Source organism: Theropithecus gelada, chromosome 7b (assembly GCF_003255815.1).
Source record: "Theropithecus gelada isolate Dixy chromosome 7b, Tgel_1.0, whole genome shotgun sequence".
Lineage (NCBI taxonomy): Eukaryota > Metazoa > Chordata > Mammalia > Primates > Cercopithecidae > Theropithecus > Theropithecus gelada.
Window position 1 is genome coordinate 59,775,315 of NC_037675.1, and position 19,155 is coordinate 59,794,469.

General features: G+C 36.6%; 1 protein-coding gene and 1 pseudogene across 7 annotated transcripts in view; both read left to right on the plus strand.

Moving 5' to 3' along the window:
* Positions 1 to 19,155, plus strand: part of KIAA0586 (KIAA0586 ortholog) — a 123,136-nt gene that overhangs the window by 29,157 nt on the left and 74,824 nt on the right. For 6 of the 7 annotated variants that reach the window (XM_025392612.1, XM_025392613.1, XM_025392614.1 and 3 more), the window contains 8 exons: positions 3,417 to 3,525; positions 4,470 to 4,690; positions 5,172 to 5,244; positions 6,539 to 6,766; positions 7,687 to 7,861; positions 12,538 to 12,732; positions 14,443 to 14,630; positions 17,632 to 17,742. In XM_025392612.1, coding sequence (XP_025248397.1) covers positions 3,417 to 3,525; positions 4,470 to 4,690; positions 5,172 to 5,244; positions 6,539 to 6,766; positions 7,687 to 7,861; positions 12,538 to 12,732; positions 14,443 to 14,630; positions 17,632 to 17,742 — 1,300 coding nt within the window. The remainder of the gene's footprint in view (positions 1 to 3,416; positions 3,526 to 4,469; positions 4,691 to 5,171; positions 5,245 to 6,538; positions 6,767 to 7,686; positions 7,862 to 12,537; positions 12,733 to 14,442; positions 14,631 to 17,631; positions 17,743 to 19,155) is intronic. The other variant, XM_025392615.1, reaches the window with a different exon arrangement.
* On the plus strand, positions 10,634 to 10,864 carry LOC112629129 (annotated as a pseudogene).

The following is a 19,155-nucleotide window of genomic DNA, read 5'->3' on the forward strand; positions in this document are numbered from 1 at the left end:
ACTATTTTCTGATGTTAATATATCTTCCTCCTTTCTATAATATAGCTTTGAAATGAATATCTCATTTTTTCAAAATGCAGATTATTAATTTCTTTTTTTTTTTTTTTTTTTTTTTTTTTTTTTTTGAGACGGAGTCTCGCTCTGCCGCCCAGGCTGGAGTGCAGTGGCCAGATCTCAGCTCACTGCAAGCTCCGCCTCCCGGGTTCACGCCATTCTCCTGCCTCAGCCTCCCGAGTAGCTGGGACTACAGGCGCCCGCCATCTCGCCCGGCTAATTTTTTGTATTTTTTAGTAGAGACGGGGTTTCACCGTGTTCGCCAGGATGGTCTTGATCTCCTGACCTCGTGATCCACCCGTCTCGGCCTCCCAAAGTGCTGGGATTACAGGCTTGAGCCACCGCGCCCGGCCCAGATTATTAATTTCTAATGTATGCAGATCATTCATTTCTGATTAAATGATATCTAGGATTTGTTTCAAAAAATAATCCAACATAGGGTAGGGGCAAGTAGGTTGGGGAGTATAGATAAAATGAGGCCAACCAAAAGTTAATGATTTTTGTAGTTAAATATTGGGTATATGAGGTTCATTTTAGTATTTTCTATATATTTGTGTATATTTGAAGTTTTACATAATAAAAAGTTTTTAAAAAATCAAATCTGGGCCATGATAATTATATTTATCTTCAACATCTTGAAAACTACAGTAATAAAAACTAGAGGAGTATATGTTGAGTAATTTTATATGGAGATATTGTATAATTTCAGTCTATTTACATTTAATGTAATTACTGATAAGGTAGGATTTATGTCTACCGTGTTGCTTTCTATATGCCTTAGGTCTTTTAGGTTCACTGTTCCTTAGTGCCTTCTTTTGTATTAGACATTTTTTAGTTGCACCGTTTTAATTCTTTTGTCATTTACTATTATTTTTTGAGTTATTTTCTTAGTGGTCACTCTAGGAATTACAATTAACATATTAACTTAAAGCAATCTAATTTGGATTAATAGTGATTTAATTTCAGTATTATTCAGAAACTTTGCTCCAGTAAAGCCTCGTTGCCTCCCCTTTTCTTTCTTCTATCATTATCATACAAATTACATCTTTATACGTTATAAGCTCATCTATGTAGTCTGATAATTATTACTTGATGCAGCTGTCTTTTAAATCAAATAGGAAAAGAAAAGAGATACCAACAAAAATATGTGTACTAGCTTTTATATTCACCTATATAGTTCATCTTTACCAGTACTCTATTTCTTCATATGGATTCAGGTTAGCCTGGTGTCCTTTTATTCCACCCTGAAGGATTCCTGATAGTATTTCTTATAGGGTAGGTCTGTTAGCAGTGAATTGTCTCAGTTTTTGTTTATCTGGTATTGTCTTAATTTCTTTTTCACTTTTTTTTGTTGTTTAAACAGACATTTGGTTTCTCATAGTTGTGGAAGCTGGAAGTTCAAGATCAAGGTGCTAGCTGGGTTGGTTTCTTTTGAGGCCTTTCTTCTTGACTTACAGGTGGCCTCCCGCTTGCTGTCTCTTCACATGGTCATCCCTCTCTGCACACACACCCCTGGTGTCCCCTCCTTCACTTTTGAAGGATAGTTTTGCTACATGTAGAATTTTTGGTAGATGTTTTTTTTTCTTTCAGCATTTTGAATATGTCACCTGACTGCCTTCTGGACTCTATGGTTTCTGATGAGGAGTTGTATGTTGGTGTGCTTGATGGTGTCCCACAGGTCTCTAAGACTGTTAATTTTTCTTCATCCATTTTTCTTTCCATTTCTCAGACTGGATAATCTCAATTAGCCTGTCTTAAAGTTTGTTGATTCTTTCTTCTGCCAACTCAAATATGGTGTTGAGCCCCTCTAGTGAATTATACATTTCGGTTATTGTATTTTTCAACTGCAGAATTTGTTTGTCTTTTAAAAAATATTTTTTATGTCTTTATTGATCATTCTATATTTGGCAAGACTTCATTCTTATACTTTCTTTTAATTTTAAAACTGGTTTCTTTTAGTAATAGCTGATTTATAGTCTTTGCCTAGTAAGTCTAATATCTGGGATTTCTCAACAGCGGTTTCTTTTGACTGTGCTTTTTTCTGTGTTTGGCTCTACTTTCCTGTTTCTTTGTATGTCTCATAAATTTTTCTTGAAAACTGGGCATTTTAAATAATACAGTGTGGCAGCTCTGGAAATTAGATTCTTTCACCTCCCAGAGTTTATTGTTGTTGCTGTTTGTTTAGTGACTTTCCTGGACTAATTCTGTGAAGTCTGTGTTCTTTGTCATGTGCTCCCACTGAAGTCTCTGTTTTGTTAGCTTAGTCTGCTAATGATTGGAAAGAGATTTCCTTAACTGCCTTGAACTGATAGCTCTCCCTCTCTTTGCCATGGAGTGTGTGTGTGTGTGTGTATGCATGCATGCATGCGTGCGCACACACATGTGCTAGAGCATGCCTCCAGTGCCTGGCAGATTATGAGTCTGTTTTAACCTTTCACTTCCTACTTGCACAGAGCCTCAAGGACAGCCAGAAGTGAGTGATTGGGAACTTCCCAGGTCTCTCTTGGACATGTACATAGCCCTGTATGTGGACTAGAAGGCATGACTTTCTAGATTCCTAGCAATATGTTGGAGCTTTTCAAAACTCCACTGTGGACATCTTGTTACCTAGATTTTTAACATCTGTTGACCACAGTCTTGTTTGCCCCAACTAGTATCACTACCTCAGGCTGCTGAGATGTTAAACAGTTGCCACTGTTTTTGAAGAATGCCCTGGGGATAGTTTCTCACTGCGCTAAAGTTGAGTCAGGTCAAATAAAGACAAATACTGTGAATGAGACTTTTAGGAGAGCTTGAAACCATTCTATTGTCTTTAGTGGTTGTGAGGCTGTTGGTTTTCAAGGCCACCACAGAGTTGGGAATAGGGTCCTGAAGATGAGGCAAGTTAAATAAATTCCATAAAACTTGCTCTTCTTGCCTAAAGTCAGACATTTTTCTTGAATAAATGCTCCTCAGGTTCTTGTAAGTGTTTAATTTCCAGAGGTTAGAAAAACTTGATTTCGATGATTTTTGCTAGAGTTCTCATTGTGCTTATGGAGAAGCACATTTTCAGAAGTTCTTCACCAATCTGGAAGTGCTTCTGGATGTTAGCTTCTTGAAAGCATAACCTTTTCCTGTTCCTTTTCTGCTACGTCTAAACTTTTGTGGTTAGATCATTTTGTCTCTTGTGATTTTCTGTTTCATTTGTTTAATCACGTAACTGATTAATTCCATGGTTCAATTTTTTAATAGGATACCATTTAGTAATCTATAGCTAAGACTGTATCAAAGATTTGTTTAATGAAATGTTTACTGAATTTACAACAATTTAGGAAACTTTTTAAAAAAATCTTCTATAGCGTTGAAACTCTACCTTCTCAAAGATTTCCTTCCTGTGAAGAGCTAGGAACAACTAAAGTGACTCTGCAGAAGTCTGATGATGTTCTTCATGACCTTGGCCAAAAGGAGAAAGAAACAAATAGCATGGTCCAGGTAAAATGGGAATGGTCTTAAAATTGATGATTAGTTAAGATAAAAATTATAAAGGAATAAAAAAGTTATAAAGATAGAAATTAGGAGGAAGAATGAAGAAAAAGCACTGAAAAAGACATGTCAGCCATGTCTGTTCCATTTATAAAGTATTTCCAGAGGCCTTCACCAAGTGATTTCTGCTTATCGCTCCTTGACCAGGACTGAGTCATATAGCCACCTCTGGCTTCCCAGCTTCTGTTGGAAAGGGAGGAAGGGGAAAAGAGACCTGTGAATGAATGGACATCATTTATCCAATCCACAGTGTCTGCCCTACCTTCCATACATAAAGAGCCAACTTGCTTTTATTTTATTTTAGCTTTCTTCAGCAGAGAGAGAAATTATTATTGGTCGCTGGACTGCTTAGCACTGCTATGGATTTCCCACCTCTATTTTACTTAACACTCACATTAGTTTGTTGTTGTTGTTGAGACGGAGTCTCACTCTGTTGCCCAGACTGGAGTGCAATGGTGCAATCTCGGCTTACTGCAACCTCCACCTCCCGGGTTCAAGCACTTCTTCTGCCTCAGCCTCCTGAGCAGCTGGGATTACAAGCATGTGCCACCACACCCGGCTAATTTTTGTATTTTTAGTAGAGACAGGGTTTCACCATGTTGGCCAGGCTGGTCTCAAACTCCTGACCTCAGGTGATCCACCTGAGGAGGCTTGGCCTCCCAAAAGTGTTGGGATTACAGGCGTGAGCCACCACGCCTGGCCCATATTAATATTTCTAAATGGAGGAAAAACACTTTGATTGCCAAGTATTCTTTTGTAAGTCTTCAGTTTGACAAATTGAGTCCTTCGTGTATATTGGTATAATGTATGGCCTCAACAATAGTGATAGCTGTTGTTTTGATTAAAGGAATCAATGTGAGTTTAGTAACTTTCTGGTCTTTTTTTCTTTTAAGCCAAAAGAATCTCTGAGTATGTTGAAGCTTCCAGATCTTCCACAGAATTCTGTTAAGCTTCACACAACCAATACAACACGATCTATATTGAAAGATGCTGAGAAGATTTTGAGAGGAGTACAAAACAATAAAAAAGTACTTGAAGAAAACCTGGAAGCTATTATTCGTGCAAAAGATGGAGCTGCCATGTATTCGCTTATCAATGCTTTATCTACCAACAGGTAAGAGGATGTTGGCAGCCAAGGCTGTTTATGAGTCTGCCAGTTCTGCTTTCTACACGATTTTTTTCTAAGCACTTTATTTTCCTTAATATGTTTTAATATTTTTAAAAGGTTCTTTATTGCCTTTGAAGATGTGGAACTTATTATAAAGTTGGAATTTGGATATATATATGGTGGTACTACTTTTTTCTGGTGGAAATTTTTCTTTTAATTTTTTCTTTCTTTGGTACATATCTTCTTGGGTCCACATGTGCTTTTCAAACATTTATCCTTCAAATGTTTGATGAAAACTAATACCATTGGTTTTTCCTTTTCAGATGAAGGATATTCGGCCCCCATCCTACTCTCCTAATATCCTTTCCTTTTCATATGAAGGATATTAGGATAGCAGGTTCACAACTACATAAGAGTTAGATCTGGTCCAAGTCCTGCTCAGGACAGTAAGTGCTAATTTAAGAAAATTCCTTTTTCTCTTTCATAGAGAGATGTCAGAGAAAATTAGGATCAGAAAGACAGTGGATGAATGGATTAAAACTATTTCTGCAGAAATTCAGGTATGTCTTGGAAAAAAACTGAAAATTAAGTGAATTCTGAGAAGATAATATTGATTCCAATTTGTAGGCATTACATTTGTTCTCAAAATATTTCTTATATAAAAATCTACTTATTTTTAATTTCACTGCCACTCTTTATATTTACTTAGTAATAAGTTTAGCTTTGTTTAACAAGTACATTATCTCCAATTATATTCTGGCTCTTATTTGGCAAATTGTTGGACAAAAACTAAAACGTGAATAATCTGAAAGAAAATTTAGCAAAAGTGTTTGGAAAAAGAATTATACTTTCAAAGGTATTTGAAAACAACAGATTTAGAAGCATTGGCCTGGCAAAGTAAAAATACCAGAGTAATGCAAAGAGGAAAAAAACAACTAGATTTACTAAGTTTACAGAAGTCAATACCAGATGGAAAAACAGCCTCTTTCTCACATCCACAATGGGCATGGTACATCTTCAAACATCCGCATTGAAAAAGCCTGGGAGTTATTTTTCTTAGAGGGTCCATAATGTAAAGGAAATTTAAAATTTTTTTATATTTGAGTGAGCAGAACTAGACAGGCTAAGCTGTTATTATGTCCTGGGGTGCAAGATGTGTTTTTTTGACTGTAGATGAGCTTATGTGCTACTTACAAAGGTAGCAAGGTGAAGTATCAGTACTGTTTCCACAGCAATAAACACAGAAATATATTTTAAAACTTTGTTGTTTAAAAATATCTACTTCTAATGAACTTACGAAAAATTTATTTTAGGTACTATGTGGTACACACAAAAAAGTTGAACTAAGAGTCAGAAGATTTGGAGTCTAGTTTGCACTCTGCAGCTAACTGGCAATATATCTTACTCTTTTGCCACGAATCCCATGTAAAATGTATTTGTTTAAACTTTCACATAATTTTAATTTATATTTATCTCAGAGTTTTGTTACAAAATTGTTTGCCTTTTTTGAAACGTATTTTTAATTTTTTAAACTGTTAGCAAAATTCATATGGTTCAATCATCAAAAAGTGTAAAAAGGTTTGTCATGCAAAGTTGTCCTCCTACCCCTGCAACCCTTCTATTATTTCCATTCCCTGCTCCAAAAGATACTAGTATTTTTAGGGTTTTGTTTATTTTTCCAGAGAATTTTTATTTTTATGTATCCAATAAAGCCAGTATCCTTTATTTTTAACACATTTAAAACTGCTAAACTGTATTTATATAACAGCAAAAAAATAAATTCTAATAGTTTCTGATGTGAAAGCATTACTATTTGTATATATTTTAAGTAATTTTAACTTTGGTTATGTTAAGGATGAACTGTCAAGAACAGATTATGAACAAAAAAGATTTGATCAGAAGAATCAGAGAACCAAGAAAGGTCAGAATATGACTAAAGATATTAGAACCAACACACAAGATAAAACTGTAAACAAATCTGTAACTCCAAGAAAACATTCTCAAAAGCAAATAGAAGAACATTTTAGAAATCTACCTACAAGGGGCATGCCTACTTCAAGTTTACAGAAAGAGAGAAAGGAAGTAAGATCCTAATCTATTCTTTTAACATAATTGTTGTGTTATAATCGATCATTTCCTTTAAGAGAGAAATAATGAAGTGAATGTTAAAGGTGTTTTAAAAACATGAAGAACTATACAAATGTAAGTATCTTTACACTATTGATATTTAGGGTTTTGGATTTATAATGTGAAAAGCACTGAACAAAATAGATAGTTCCTTTCTTCTGAGATCTCACACCCTGACATCATCATTTTGTAGTTATAGCAAGTATAAAGGTATATCTAGAGATCATCTAGTCCAAAAAGTAGATTCTCTAGTTTATGGTACCCAAAATTGTGTTTCATTTGTGTGTGTGTGTGTGTGTGTGTGTATAGTTTATGTTTCAGTTTAACAAATGCATGTTTAGTGCCTAATATATGCAAGGCATGGTACTAGATGGTATGGAGGAAATTTTTTTGACTGCCCTAGGCTATGTTTCTAAGTGCCAAACATGTATTGTTGAGCAGATCAGTAAAGCATCTAATTCAATGTTTGGTACTTAGTAGATGCTCAGTAAATGCTACCTTTCTGTGACATTTAGATTATGGTTGAAGGCGGATTCAGAAATATATAAAATTATTTAAAGGTTAAGGTTACTGTATTTTTATTGTACTGGAGTAAATATGTAAAATGTGTTTAAGTGTTTCTTGTTGGTGCTGAAAATATACTTAGTAATGTAAAAATTTTCATGTTTCTTAGGTGGATGATTTTTGTATTTAAAGCTTTTCAAACTAATGCTTGAAACCTGTATCTAGAATTTAAGGGCTGTTTAAAATAGAGGTTATGTTTGACCTAATCATTCTTATTATAATACTTAAACTAGCAAAAGGAGGCTTTAGAAAAATGAGATAACTGTTTGATGACTATTTTCGTGGTGAGTTGAATAACTTTGTACACATAGGGGCTTTTGAAAGCAACCACAGTAATACAAGATGAAGATTATATGTTACAAGTCTATGGAAAGCCAGTTTATCAGGGCCATCGAAGCACTCTTAAAAAAGGACCATATCTCAGATTTAATTCTCCATCTCCTAAGTCCAAACCACAGAGACCAAAAGTAATAGAACGAGTTAAAGGTAAGGAATCTCATTTTCTATGTTTAATCTCATCTCTTAATAGTATCAGTTTAATATATAAAGTTTCTTTTCGTTTTTTATATTTATAGCTTATACTTGCTGTTCAAATTATATAATGCTTGGGGATGGAAAAATAGTTCCTCTTTGGAGAGGTGGGAAGAAATATACCAACATTTAAAAATCAGACACAGCATAGGTATAATTGGGAAGAAATGTAGAATTAAATGGCATCTTCAGATAAAGCATCATACAATTTTTATTTAGGAGAAAATGATTTTTTTTTCTTTTTTAAAGACAGGGTCTCACTCTATCCCCCAGGCTGGAGTGCGGTGGCACAATCGTGGTTCACTGCAGCCTCAACCTACTGGAGTCAAGCGATCCTCCCTCCTCAGCCTCCCAAGTAGCTGGGATGACAGACGTGCACTACCACGCCTGGCTAATTTTTTTGTATTTTTTGTAGAGACACAGTTTTGCCACATTGCCCGGGCTGGGTGATGATGAATCTTGAGCATCTAAATTATAATCTAGGAAAGGAGACATTTCCCTGAAGACCTTGGTCCGTTATGAACAGAAAGATCAGCCATATACTGTTTATTATCGTAAAAGTGTTGATGAGCATTTTTGCAGTTTTGTTTGTTTTCAAAGAAACTTAGGTAGAAAGGTGAAAACTGTTTTGCTTTTGTGCACAACTGAAAACATCTTCATTTATCACTGAGTGTTTTGAGTCACATCTACTGTTTCACTGGTACTGTATATTTAAATACAACTCTTGGTTATATACTAAGTCTGTTGACTTTGGTTATGTATTATAGTTTCTCAGCTTCTACTTAGCAATCAGTAAACTAAAGCTGGCAATATGTGATAACTAGTAGATACAAACCCATTTTCCTCTTTTATCCTTTCTAGAAGTTGGAGCTCTGGTGGTTACTTTGGTTCCCTTTCCTTTCTAAAGGTTATGCGATCATATAGAGTCTTAGGTTATATAGAAATTTTACTAATTTAAAATAGAAAGCATATAGCTTATGGGTGATATTTATCCTAATGGATGATATTTACCCTAAAGTTTTCTCTTATTTAGTGTAGCTTTGCTTTTTTTTTTTTTTTTTTTTTTTTGATGGAGTCTTGCTCTGTCATCCGGGCTGGAGTGCAGTGGCACGATCTTGGCTCACTGCAACCTCCACCTCCCAGGTTCAGATGATTCTCTTGCCTCAGCCTCCCGAGTAGCCATGACACCCAGCAAATTTTTTTTTGTATTTTTATTAGAGACAGGATTTCGCCATGTTGGCCAGGCTGGTCTTGAACTCCTGACCTCAGGTGATCCACCTGCCTCAGCCTCCCAGAGTGCTGGGATTACAGGCATGAGCCACCGTGCCCGGCCTAGTGTAGCTTTGCTATTAATTTATATGTGGAGTTTTGAAAGTCTTTGCAAAAAATAATTTGAGATTTTAAAATGCTTTCAAATCCAAAAATAACTTTATTCAGTAACCCTTTTAATGATCAGAAGTGATTGAGTGCCTGTATTTAGTTCATTTTCATACAGCTATAAAGAACTACCTGAGACTGGGTAATTTATAAAGACAAGAAGGTGGAATTGACTCACAGTTCCACATCTCTGGGGAGGCCTCAGGAAACTTACAGTAATGGCAAAGGGAAGCAAGGCACATCTTACATGGCAGCAGGGGAGAGGCAGCAAAGGAAGCCATGCTCTTTTAAACTATCAGATCTCATGATAACTCACTCTCTATCACAATAACAAATTAGGGGAAACTGCCCCCATGATCTAGTCGTCTCCCACCAGGTCTCTCCCGTGACACATGGGGATCAATTTGAGATGAGATTTGGGTAGGGACACAGAGCCAAGCCGTATCAGAACCTAGGGACTTATGCTCATCCTAAGGCCTCAGTCCCTCTTTTTTCCTCCGTCTGGAGAGCTCTTCGTTCAGGCACTTGCATGGTTCTCCCTCTCAATTCTTCCGTCTCTGCTCTTAGATGATAGCTCCTTGGAGAGCTCTACCCTGACCATTCTATTCTAAGAATTATCTTCTGTTCCTCTTTATCTCCTCACCCTGCCATATTGTTCTTCATAGCACTTCACACTTCCTGTGTTATATTTTTGTTTGTTTGTTTGATTTATTATTTATATTATTTATTTGTCACTACTAGACTATAAGCTCTATGAGTACAGTTGGTTTAGTCACCTCTGTATTCCTTGTGCCTAAAACAATGTTTACCACATATTAGATGCTGAACAGACATTTTAAATACTTAAGAAAAATATTCATTCAATAGAATGAATGAGTCTCAGAGAACAAGATGAAAGAATATAGACATGGTATGACAATTTTTCTTCCTGGGATCATAAACAAAAGGAAACAATATTTAAAAGTCTGGGTGTGTAGGTTGGGCACAGTGACTCATGCCTGTATTCCCAGCACTTTGGGAGGCTGAGGCAGGAAGATTGCTTGAGACCCGGTGTTCAAGACCAGCCTCAGCAACATAGCTAGATCCTGTCTCTACAATAAATTAAAAAAATTAGCCGGGCATGCCTGTAGTCCCAGCTACTTGGGAGGCTGAGGTGGGAGGATTGCTTCAGCACTTGAGCTTAGGAGTTCAAGTTTGCAGTGAGCTATGATAGTGTCACTGCACTCCAGCATGGGCAACTGAGCAAGACCCTGTCTCTAAAAAAAAATTAGATACATAAAAACACCCACATGTGAAATGGAAGCATAGATGACGGTCTGAGACATCACCACCAACCTGGGCCCTGGGGAGATGGTGAAGACTGACCCCAAGACCTTGCACGACCTCACCTCGGTAGTGTAGACACCGCTGCAGCAGACGCAAGATAAATTTCAGACTATGTCTGACCAGATCATTGGGAGAATTGATGATATGAGTAGTCACATTGATGATCTGGAGAAGAACATCACAGACCCCATGACACAGGCTGGGGTGGAAGAACTGGAAGGTAAAAACAAGATACCTGCCACACACAAGAGTTGAGAGTTGCTAATAATTTATAATGGAATCTGGAATATCATTTTTCTGATCCAAGAGAAGATTGAATGACTTTTTTCAGCTAACTACTGTGTGTAGACAGGTTTTATATTATAAAGCATACATTCTTATCACATACTATATAGTTAGTTTATAGAGCAGTTTACCCACCACTTTCTTGAACATGGTATCTTCACATCTTGGACCTTGGTCAGTTGTGCTATTAATTATTAAACACTAAAACTTTGGCAGTTCCTGCATTTTTTTTTTTTAAAAAGCACCCGCATGTTAAAAGTAAAAATGTAATGTTAGGAAATTATTTAGAAAATATTTTAGCCTCTTTTCCTTTGCCCTTTTACTTTATTCTTTATTTTATGTGTGTGTGTGTGTTCCATAGACACTTATCCACTTCTCCAAAGAGAAATAAAATCAAATTTTTATTTTTTTTAAGATTTAGGATATAATGACTATATGTGTATGTATACATCATAGGACAGAAAAAAAATGTACAGTAGTCCCCCTTATTCATGGGGGATATGTTCCAATACCCTCAATGGATGCCTAAAACTGTGGATAGTACCAAGCTCTAACATGTACTATGTTCTTTTAATCTGACAACTGAGATGGCAACTAAGTTATTAATGGGCAGGTAGTGTCTACAGTGTAGAGACCCTGGACAAAGGGATGATTCATGTCCTGGGCAGGATGGAGCAGGATGGCATGAGATTTTATCGTGCTACTCAGAACAGCGTACACTGTAAAACTTATGACTTAGCCAGGCGTGGTGGCGCGCATCTGTGGTCTCAGCTACTCGGGAGGCTAGGGTGGCAAGATCACTTGAGCCTGGGAGGCAGAGGTTGCATTGAGCTGAGATCGCACCACTGCACTCCAGCCTGGGTGGAGTGAGACTCCATCTAAAAAATAATAATAAATAATTTTTAAAAACTTATGAATTGTTTATTTCTCGAATTTTCCATTTAATATTTTCCAGCCAAGGTTGACCCTGGGTAACTGAGACAGGGAAAGAGAAACCACAGATAAGGAGAAACTACTGTATAATGATATTAGTAAGGTTTAAGTAAGTATAGAATCCGATTATCTGTACATATTTTAAAAGGATAAAAGCTGGTTATTCAGAATTATGTTGTGTGTAAAGGTGTAATGAGAAAATGAAAATCATCAATTCCAAAAATGATCGTTAACTCTTGCGTACCTATGGAAAAAAATTTAAAGAATTCAAACGTCGTTGGAATATTCTTCAGAATCTTCAAAATTTTTTTCTAGTTATTGTATCTGTTTTGTCATAGTAGCTGTACAAGTTGTATATCTATTCAGAGGCTGGCAACTGTGGCCTACACATGAGCTGCCTGTTTTTATAAAGTTTCATTTGCCTCTAACTGTGTTCATTCATGTATATATTGTCCATGGCTTCTTTCATGATACAACAGCAGAACTGAGTCATTACAGCTGAGATCACGTGGCTTGCCAGACAGATATTTACTATCTGGCCATTTAAGAAGTTTGCCACCTCTAGTCTATATATTACTTCTGTTTTGGGGCCTTGTAACCTTATATATAGAATTAAGATTTTTCTGTGAAGAGCTGTTGTATTTCTAGATGTCTGGATAGTAGATATTCTAACAATATTTTAAAATATCTGCCATTGGTGATTATTTTAGGCACTAAGGTAAAGTCAATAAGAACACAGACTGACTCCTATGCAACAAAACCTATGAAGATAGATTCTAAAATGAAACATTCCGTTCCTATGTTACCTCATGGCGATCAGCAGTATTTGTTTAGCCCAAGTAGAGAAATGCCTACTTTTTCAGGTACACTGGAAGGTCATCTGATTCCCATGGCAATTCTTTTAGGTAAGAATCAACAAAATATGTGGGATGAATTTTATTTTATTTATTTATTTGTTTGTTTGTTTGTTTATTAGAGACGGGGTTTCGCTATGTGGCTCAGGCTGGTCTGGAACTCCTGGACTCAAGCAATCCGCCCACCTCAACCTCTCAAAGTGCTGGGATTACAGGCATGAGCCACCATGCCCAGCCAGTGAATTTTAAATTCTTATCAGCAGTAGCAGAACTTACAAAATGGTACTAACATGATCGTCATCTACCTTTTCCTGTAAATGTTATTTGTTTTTTGGGGGAGGGCCTCAGAATATGTTTTATGCTGTGTAATAGCAATCTCTGAAATGATGGGTTCCTGCTATAGTTTCACCAGGAAAAATTCTTTTGGTGTGTTATAGTATATTATTGTAGATGAAATGAAATTTTAAACAATGTTTTGGCTGGGCACAGTGGCTCATGCCTTTAATCACAGTACTTTGGGAAGCCGAGATGGGAGGACTGCTTGAGACCAGGAGTTTGAGACCAGCCTGGGCAACATAGCAAGACCTTGTCTCAAAAAAAAAAAAAAAAAAAGCTGGGCTTGGTGGCTCACACCTGTAGTCCTAGCTACTCTGGAGGCTGAAGCAGGAGAATCCCTTCAGCCCAGGAGTTTGAGGCTGCAGTGAGTGATGATTATGCCACTGTACTCCAGCCTGGACAACAGAGCAAGACCCTGTCTCTTAAAAAAAAAAAGTTAAATATGTCATGGACATTCATAATAATTCAAGAGGTTTGATTGTCTTGTTAATATCATTATGTCTTTGGGGAAGTATTAAGGTACTTTTTTTGGTACTTTTGAACTAGGCTATCATAAGTGAAAGCTGTGTGGGTGTGTAATCTAAGCCAGTAGTTGTTTGTTTACTTACTTGCCTTCTCTCTGAGTCATCATGTTAAAAATTGAACAGATCATTTTTGTCCTCACACCAGCTCTTCAAGTCTAATTAGCTCTTTTTGCCCTTTAGTGTTATTGCTGTTCTTTTGTTTTGATTAACAATAAGTATGAATATTTTTTAACATAAGAGAATTTTTTATGTTTGATATTATGGGTTAATGGCATGTCAACATAATAACTCTCTGTTTAAACATATCTTCTAGTAATAAAATAGCTAACACTTTTAAAGTCCTTACTGTGTGCCAGGTACAGTTCTGAGCATTTTACATATATTCTTTCATTTAATCCACCCTATAAAGCACATGGTAATATACAAATTGTATACCTAAGGAAACTGAAGCACAAAAGGGTTACATACTTTGTTAAAGGCCACACAGCTAGAGTGGTGCCAGGATTCAAACCCAGGCAGAGACAGTCTGGCTTTATAGTCTGTGTTTTCAACAAGTACACTGTACTACCCCTCTTTACTTTGATATGTAGAAAACAAATGGGACTTTGGAAGTGAAAGTTGTTGACATTTTAAAATGTGGATAATATTAATAGCTTTCTATTAGCCTTTATTTTGAGGATTAAATGAGATAGTGATGTGAAGTGTTTAGTACGTATAAGTGCCTAATAAAAGTCACTGGGTATGGTGAGTATGTCGACAATGCTGATGATGGAGGGAGAGGTGATTGTCAGATAGGGCTTTTTTTAATATGAGAATATAGCCATTAAGATCCAGCTGGTGTATTAGACTTTTCCCTTTTTTTCTGAACTAGTTGACTTATTTTTTCCCCTAAACTTCTTAGGACAAACCCAAAGTAATAGTGATACCATGCCACCTGCTGGAGTGATTGTCAGCAAGCCACACCCTGTAACTGTGACTACTTCTATTCCTCCATCATCTCGAAAAGTAGAAACTGGAGTAAAGAAACCTAACATAGCTGTTGTAGAAATGAAGTCAGAAAAAAAGGATCCTCCTCAGCTTACTGTACAGGTATGCCAGGGTGCATGAGTAGAAAATTTTAAGGAAGAAAAAATTTTTTTGCTTAATGTTAGTACAGAAATCCGTTATATTGCTTCATGAAAATATTGCTTTTTATCATGGCTCCTTTTATTTTAAAATTTATTTTTATTTTTTAGACAGAGTTTCGCTCTTGTCACCCAGGCTAGAGGGCAATGGTGCAGTCTCGGCTCACTGCAACCTCTGCCTCCTGGGTTCAAGTGATTCTCCTGCCTCATCCTCATGAGTAGCTGGGATTACAGGCGCCTGCCACCACACCCGGCTAATTTTTTTGTATTTTTTTTCTGTAGAGATGTGGTTTCACAGGTTGGCCAGGCTTGTCTCAAACTCCTGACCTCAGGTGACCCACCTGCCTTGGCCTCCCAAAGTGCTGGGATTACAGACATGAGCCACTGTGCCCAGCCAGCTCTGTTATTTTTTAAACTGTAATATTAATGTGATGTTTCTATCCTGTTTTGCATGATTTAAGCTGCTCTTCTAGGCCAATGACTTATATACAAGTGGCTTGATGATATTCCAAAGGGAACAATTTAACCGTGTATTATAATTAATTTTAAAAAGTTAATATATGTGACTTATGTAATTAATACTTCAAACTTTACACTAGCATATGTTAGAAGATTTGAATGAATGCAAGACTTAAACAGCCTCATGTGGGAAGAAACCCTTTGACATTTCACATTCAAACATCTACCCTTCAGCCTGGGATCCAGCTGTAGAAGCTGAGGTCTTCACCAGGTCTGGACAAAAATGAACAGGAGTGTTTACATGTGACTTTCTATTGACCAGTCAGGAGGCAACTGTAGGAAAGTGTTCATGAACTATGGTAAACTTTTTGTCTGATTTACTCTAACCCCTGTGTTCATCTTACCATCCTTGCTTACTTACAAATAATTAGAACACTCCAGTCCTTAGACTTCTCCTGGGTTCCTCTTGTGATTGAGCCAGGACAAATGAGTTTTCTTGGGCAACTTAGTATGCCCTCTGGGAAGAGAGAAGACTTGCCTCATTCTTGGATCCTGACTGCTGAGGAGAAGATAATCCTGGAGCTGTCAGATGCCACCACATGAACAGTCAACAGCCTCTTAGTACTTTTTTGACTGGACACTCCTCCCTGAACAAATGAACCATCCATTTCTTCTGCACAAATTTATACAGAACAGCCTCAACCCACCAGCTTGAGAGATTCCCAGGGACTTAGAAATCGCCCATGTAGCTCCACAAACACTTCATTCTCATAGAGTGACTTCTGCCCTGCAGCTAAAATTGACAGTGTGTTTTCACAGCCAAGTTGTTAGGGCTGAGGCAGCCAGTGGGTCTCAGGAAGATTCCTGGCCCTGTGCTTGAGAGGAGCAAATACACAATAAAGCCCTGGCCTGGAGCAGAACCTTTCAACTCCCAGTCATTTTTGCAGGGCAAGGAACTCCCAACATGAACCCAAATGTGTTCCTCACTTACAGCAGTCTTTGGGCATCCTTCTGACAGTGTAGGCTCACTAACCCAGCCGTGCAGCAACTGTGGAGGCTTTGGGAGACCTGGGGACACTTTAACCTGGACAGCAACCTGAGCCAAGTGCAAACCCAGTCAATGTGTATTGAATGAATGAGCATCACTAGCACAGTCAGTTCATGGAGGAAATTAGAGGATCTAGATCGGGGGAAAAAATCCTAAATTAAAAGGCAAACAACACACAGTAAGAACATATGAAAGGAAGATGCGGCCAGGCGCGGTGGCTCAAGCCTGTAATCCCAGCACTTTGGGAGGCTGAGACGGGCGGATCACGAGGTCAGGAGATCGAGACCACCCTGGCTAACACGATGAAACCCCATCTCTACTAAAAAATACAAAAAACTAGCCGGGCGAGGTGGCGGGCATCTGTAGTCCCAGCTACTCGGGAGGCTGAGGCAGGAGAATGGCGTATACCGGAGAGGCGGAGCTTGCAGTGAGCCAAGATCCGGCCACTGCACTCCAGCCTGGGCGACAGAGCGAGACTCCGTCTAAAAAAAAAAAAAAAAAAAAGAAAGGAAGATGCTAGTAAAGCATTAATTTTTAAATATAAAGATCTCCATAAATTAATAAGAAAACACAGATCCAAGTCTAGAAATGTTCAAAGGACATGAATAAGACTCTACAAAAGAGGAAGTACAGTTTATCAGCAAGCAAACTAAATAAATTTTTCCAGTAACCAAGATAATGCAAATTAAAATAACAGTAATATGCATCCATTTAAAAACTGTTATTGCTGAAACAATCATATTATCTAATTTTGGTGAGGGTTGGGTAAAACTTAGAATTAATTATGTTTTTGATGATGTAAATAGAGGTTGTTAGGATTACATTTCACCAGTACTTCCAAGAATCTTAAGTATTCGTGTCCTGTGGCCCAGAAAGTTAATCCAATATCTGGCTATCTAGCATAGTGAATTAATTTAGAGTTTAGAGTTTAGGAAGAAGATTGTGTGTGTGTAAGTTTTTTTTGTAGTGATATATATATAATAGTGGAAAAATTGGAAATTTCCTAAATTTTTCTAATTGAAACATAATTAAATAATTAAGACATGTTTGTTGAAATGTTGTATAGTCATTTAAAAATATAATTATGAAGTCTATACAAAAGCATGATAAGTGTTTATGGTTCTTCGTTGTAATCACAATGAAAAATCAAGAATGAAAACTATTTTAAATTTTAGTTACATATAAGTAGATAGTAAAAGACAAAGGGAATAGTGAAAATGAAGTTATCTTCAGATAGAATTTTGTGTTTTTCTTTTTTTCATATTTTATAAAATATGCTTTCATAATTTAAAAATTTTGTTATCCATTGGCTTCACAAGAAAAATGTAAAGGGCATGCTTTGTTTTTATGTATATGTATATATATACACACACATACATGTACATGTATATATACATACTTATAAAAGTATTTGAGTAAAAATGATAAACAGAAAACTGAATGTTGTATTTTGTTGTAGGTATTACCCAGTGTAGATATTGACAGCATTTCAAATGGTAGCACTGATGTCGGTTCACCTCTGTCTAGTCCCAAAGAAGCATCTCTTCCTCCTGTGCAAGCTTGGATAAAGGTATGTTTTAGAATTTTATCATATTATTTTGAGTAATGTAATGTCTGACTGTAGATTTTAGCTAATGTTACTCCGTTTAAAGCCTTTTATCATAATGATAACTTATTATAATAATTTATATTTTGAGGGAAAGATTCAAAACAATTTTTTTTTTTTTTTTTTTTTTAGACAGAGTCTTGCTCTGTCGCCCAGTCTAGAGTGCAGTGGTGAGATCTCGGCTCACTGCAACCTCCACCTCCTGGGTTCAACCAATTCTTCTGCCTCAGAGCTGGTATTACAGGTGCCTGCCACCACGCCCAGCTCATTTTTGTATTTTCAGTAGAGACAGGGTTTGACCATGTTGGCCAGGCTGGTCTTGAACTCCTGACTTCAAGTGATCCCTCTGCCTCGGCCTCCCAATTTCTGGGATTACAGGCGTGAGCCACCACACCAGCCCAAAACAAATTTTGAGTTGTTTATGAACTTGTTTGTTTCAGATCCTTATATTTGTAACTATTTGGAAAGTGATAATCTTTAGTGTAAACTTTTTGGTAATTTAAGTTGTGAAACTCTCATGTGAAGAAAGAATTTCTGTCTCTTTGGTGATGAATCTTTGATTTACATGGGAATTATAGATTTTCTAAGTGTGAATTTTATAGTGACAGGTGGAGTTTATATTTTGGAATGTTACCTTGTTACCCTACTGTTGACATGATACAAAAATATGCATTTCTTTCTGGTATTTATTTGCTTTTGAATAATGAAGTTATGGCTTTACTACACAGCAAAATAGCACTGTAACTTACCCCAGTTAAGTTTATTTATTTTATTTGTTTATTGTAAGCAAATTTGGCCGAGGATACAGTTTTAAAAGGAGAGAGAACACCAGCAATCTTTCATGATCACAAGTAATGAAATGGAACTGACCCTAAGTGACATTTGTGCTTAATTGAATTTTTTCATCAGTAATTTTTTTAGCCTTCTGTTTATTGAAACTTCTGTGATAACAAGTAATAAATTTTTAGACTGTTTATCATTCTGCTCTCAGTAAAAGGCTATTGCATGACTACATTTTATATAATGAGGCCTAAAGGTTAGATTTGTAAAATGACTATTTTGGTTTTTTTTCCTGAATTATTTGATTCTGTATCTGTCTTTGTGTGAGTTTGTGTTTGTTTATACTTAGATATCTACACATGTAAACACTTTTCTTTATCTTAATTCTAGAAGAGAAGTCTCAATTATATCAACCTGTTGACCAATTAAGTGATATTGCTGATGGAGTCCTTTACAGAAAAATAGCTGATTAATTTTTTAAAGCTATTGAAATGTTGACCTAATGGCTTGGGGACTAGCTTGGATTTCATTTACTAATTAAATCAATTCTGAATAGGGTATTAAAATGATAAAAAAGGACCATGTAATTATAAGCTT